The sequence below is a fragment of the Pygoscelis adeliae genome, unplaced genomic scaffold, assembly GCF_000699105.1.
Source record: "Pygoscelis adeliae isolate BGI_AS28 unplaced genomic scaffold, ASM69910v1 Scaffold455, whole genome shotgun sequence".
Classification (NCBI taxonomy): Eukaryota; Metazoa; Chordata; class Aves; order Sphenisciformes; family Spheniscidae; genus Pygoscelis; species Pygoscelis adeliae.
Window position 1 is genome coordinate 80,140 of NW_008824774.1, and position 3,860 is coordinate 83,999.

The window sequence follows — 3,860 nt, forward strand, 5'->3', positions numbered from 1 at the left end:
GGGGGCGCCTGCCATAAACCGGTCCTGCCGTGCCTAACGCCAGGCAGCTGGCGGAAACGCTCCTCTGCTGCGTGCGTCTCTCCAGCCCCTTCCTCTCTCCGGGAGAGCAAACGCCCCAGGGTTGCTTCGATCCAAGGGAGGACTCGCCCTCAGCCGGACTTGGCTCCTCAGGATCCACCCTGAGAGCGTCAAACTGGCAAAGATGTGGCTTGACGCTCCGTCGAGAACCAGCCCAGGAGGCCCTTGCCTCCAGCACCGGGAAGGAGGGAGGCAGAAGCAGCCCAAGTCTCTGTCGTGACGCTGCGTTTTCCAAAGACGCTCAGAAAAACAAGCGTTGCTATTTGAACTCCCTGGCTTGCTTCCTCTCTGAACAGCGGGTTTGATTACCGATAACTGGCAGTCTAGCTGCACAAAAGTTGGGTGGGTTTTGGGGTTTTTTTTTTTCCCTACTGTTTATTTTTGATAAATCTATTGTGGACATGAACGCAAGGCACTTTCTGAGGTGACGTTGCTTATTGATTGCTGGGTTCCAGGCTGAGCCCGAATCTGCTACACCACGTGCAGAAACGACAGGGGCTTATTCTTCCCAGCAGCTGTGATGAGCCCGGGTTTCTTGCGCATTTGCTCGAGGGACGACATGGTTCTGGTGTACGTGTGCTGGCAACGGAAAACAAAAAAGGATCATTAACGTGAGCTCAGTTTTCAGAGCAGAATTCTCCCCTGTAAAAGCTTTTTTCCTGAAAAAAAAAAAAAAAAAAAAACCCCACACCTTCCCAAGGGGTGCTGGAAAAAGCTGCCCAAATAAGCCCCATCACACCAGTATCGCTCTACCGGTGGCAGATCCCAACAGGCTCAAAGGGAGGCACAGGAAGCCCTGGGAAGTTCTCCCGAGCACCGAAGAGCTGGTTTTGAGGTGTTTTCCTTAAAAATGCTTACTGATGGGGTTGTGCAGCCCTGTTACTCTCATAAACACCCGATCTTTTTGAAGTCCTGCTAAGCTCAGGGCCTCGGTGGTATCTTATGGTGAGCCCTTGTCAGGAAGGAACTAGAAGTGAGAAGTGCTGAGACTGGTTTTTAGCAGAAGACCGGCACGGGATGGGGCCTTTACATCAGCCAGAGACAAAGAGCGTTTCAAAGAGCTTAGTTGTGCTACAGAACCAAACCAGCATCTTTCAAAAGGCTACGGCCAAAACAGCATCCGTTCCAGCAGAGTCCTGCACCCCACCTGGCAGCGAGGCGCAGAATCGCTCTCCCAGCGCCCGGCGGCAGGGGTACGTGGAACTGGGCCCAGCTGAGGTTACCTTTTGATCAGTCTTCATTTTCGCCTTGTAGAACGAGACTGAAGCTGGGCAGGCTGGCAGCGTTGTCTCCTGCATCCTCTCAAACCTCTCCTGCTCGTCTTCCTCCTGCCAGCAGAAAGACAGACCCCACTCCATGTGAAAAACAGATGTCTGGAGACACAGGGGTCAACCGATCCCATTTGCCGCACCGAACGCTGATTCAACAATCTCTCCCAAGCCTCGGGAGTGAGAGGTCCCCCCTTCCCACGCCTTAGGTGAGCAGATCTGGGCAGGACTTTGGGCAAAATCCATCTGCAAGTGAAAAGCCCCGAAGGGAGCTCCCTCAGCTTTCTTCCCATGGCCATGCTCTGCCCGTAAGTACCCGCAGGATAGTCTCCCACTGCAAGATAACGTCGCAGCTTGAAGGAGGTCTGAGCTTCAGCGCGGTCTCCCCTGAGCCCAGCTAGCTGACGTCCGTGCCCATGCTTCTCCGGGGAACCGTCTGGAAGGCATGAGTGCGCTGAAGAGGAACACGGGTTGAACGGAATTACGATTTTTTTAAGATACCGGCTTGCGTATAATGTTTTCATGCCAGATTTGAGGATAGCTCTAGCAGATTCTTGGGTCACCTCCTGTGGTGGTTCATGAGTAGCCTGGAGAAGGTGACAGTGAAATTCTGGTGTGATAAAAAGGCAAGTGGCCAAACCGAATCAAGCCAAGAGTAAAAGATGCACACCCTGGAGAAATGGGTTAGAACAGTAAGTGAAGAGCCAGTCCGGAAAAGGAAAATGGTTCTAAGTAGGAAACAGATTTATCCAGAGAAAAACGAGGTGGTTCCCTCCCAGACCCAGTATGGGCCTCAGCAGGGCCAGTGACGCTGACTGGGAAGCTGCAGCGAACCACCCGGTAGAAGGAACAAGAGAAGAAACCAGCGCTGAGCAACGTTACCGGGGACACTGTTGTTTATCCTCCGCCTGAAGATTTCTGCCTGTAACATCAACAACTCGACACAGCTGCAAAGTATTGCTAAAAGGCACGCTTCATTCATCTTTGGGTTATAATTGATGTGATGACAAGAAAGCCAGGGCTGGAAACCGTTAAGGGAGTTTCTATGAATACATTGAGTAACTTGGGTTAGTAAAAGTGACTAGTGATGGATTTCCTCTTTTCCCCAAAGAGTGACATCCTGGACCCGTGCAGTCAGTCAGGGTTTTCCTGTTGACCTCATTAGGCTTTATCCAAGGGGGGTTGGGTTGGGTTGGGTTTTTTCTCTTTCCTGTACAGGTCTGTATCCGTATCTGAAATCTTCCACAGTCTGGTAGATCGCAACATTCTGTTTAAAAGTAAACTCACTACATGTTTTTTTATCTCACATCATGCTTGTTATTCATACCCTCAAGGGAACTAATTCAGTAGGATGGAAAGAAGCTGTCTCTGATCAGCTTTAAAACCCTGCACATGCCTTTCCAGAAGGGAGTAAAGAAAATGCTTCGCTGAGATTTACAGTCAAAATAATCAGACACCTGGAGACAAAAGAGCTCCTTTTCTGTTTTCCTTCTAAGGAGCTAAAGCCATCCTGTCCCCCACTACACGTTGGCTAGAAATGGGGCTGTGCATTTAGGAAAGGGGTCACACAGCTCACGCCCTGCTTACTCTCTTTCCCAAACACCTGTGGGTGCCCCCGGCTCCTGATGGGGACGGGCTTCTGGGAGAGACGGACCTAGGGCCTGTCCCCACAAGCTGTTCTCTGCGATCTGCAGAGGTTAAGCAGCAATACTGGAGATGCGTTACACCTACAAAGAAAGGGCCGAATCCCCCTTGCAGCCAGGGTGGGATCTCCCTCCTTGCCATGCATCACTTCATCACGTCGGAGGGAGCGGAAGCACCGCCACCACGTTCCTATCAAACGGCGTGAAGGTTCTGAGTCTGACATTGAACAGTGAAGGACAAAACCTGGAATGACTTCAGGGGAGAATAACGCAAAGAAGAAGTCTGGTAAATGAGAAGCTTAAGAGAAATGTGCTTCGTCAGGAATGACAAAAGACCCCGGCTCCCCCAGAGTGGTGGTTTCTAAACAGAGGGCCGGCTGAATACCAGTTGCCACAACACGAAACACGGTAGTTTAGCTGTAAACATTACGGATCATACAGACTAGATACAAGCCTCCCGTCTACCCCTCGCACCGCCGGGCAGTTTGCCCGATAGTACTGACAGTCAGCAGATGACTGGGTGCTTCAATCACTCCGTCCTATTTTAGCCTCTTAATGGTAAAGCTAATGTGAAAGCAAGATGGATCTCCAGATAGTTGCTCTCTGCATCATAGCAGATAGCATTTCAATGCCAGCCACTCTGCTCCGAGAAAGGGGCAGAGCTGCCATGCCATCCTCCTCCCACGGGCTTAGTTGTGCCCTCGTTACCATGCCACGTGTGGCTATCAAGGAGAATAAGCAGAGCTGCCAGGACAACTCACCAGGCACATGACTCTGTTCATGGGAATCATTCCAGGTCTGATGTTGCCGCCGGGCTTCAGGGCTTCCTGCACACCCTTGGGGATAAGGAAGGACTCGCTGTACCAGATCT

At 51.3% G+C, this 3,860-nt stretch overlaps 1 protein-coding gene across 2 annotated transcripts in view; it reads right to left on the bottom strand.

Moving 5' to 3' along the window:
• Positions 1–235: 235 nt before the first annotated feature.
• KIF9 (kinesin family member 9) overlaps positions 236–3,860 on the bottom strand; it is a 28,190-nt gene continuing 24,565 nt past the window's right edge. For both annotated transcript variants that reach the window (XM_009323830.1, XM_009323829.1), the window contains exons 20-22: positions 3,751–3,858; positions 1,302–1,406; positions 236–657 (exon numbers count right to left, since the gene is read on the bottom strand). In XM_009323830.1, coding sequence (XP_009322105.1) covers positions 550–657; positions 1,302–1,406; positions 3,751–3,858 — 321 coding nt within the window. In that variant the 3' untranslated portion in view covers positions 236–549. The remainder of the gene's footprint in view (positions 658–1,301; positions 1,407–3,750; positions 3,859–3,860) is intronic.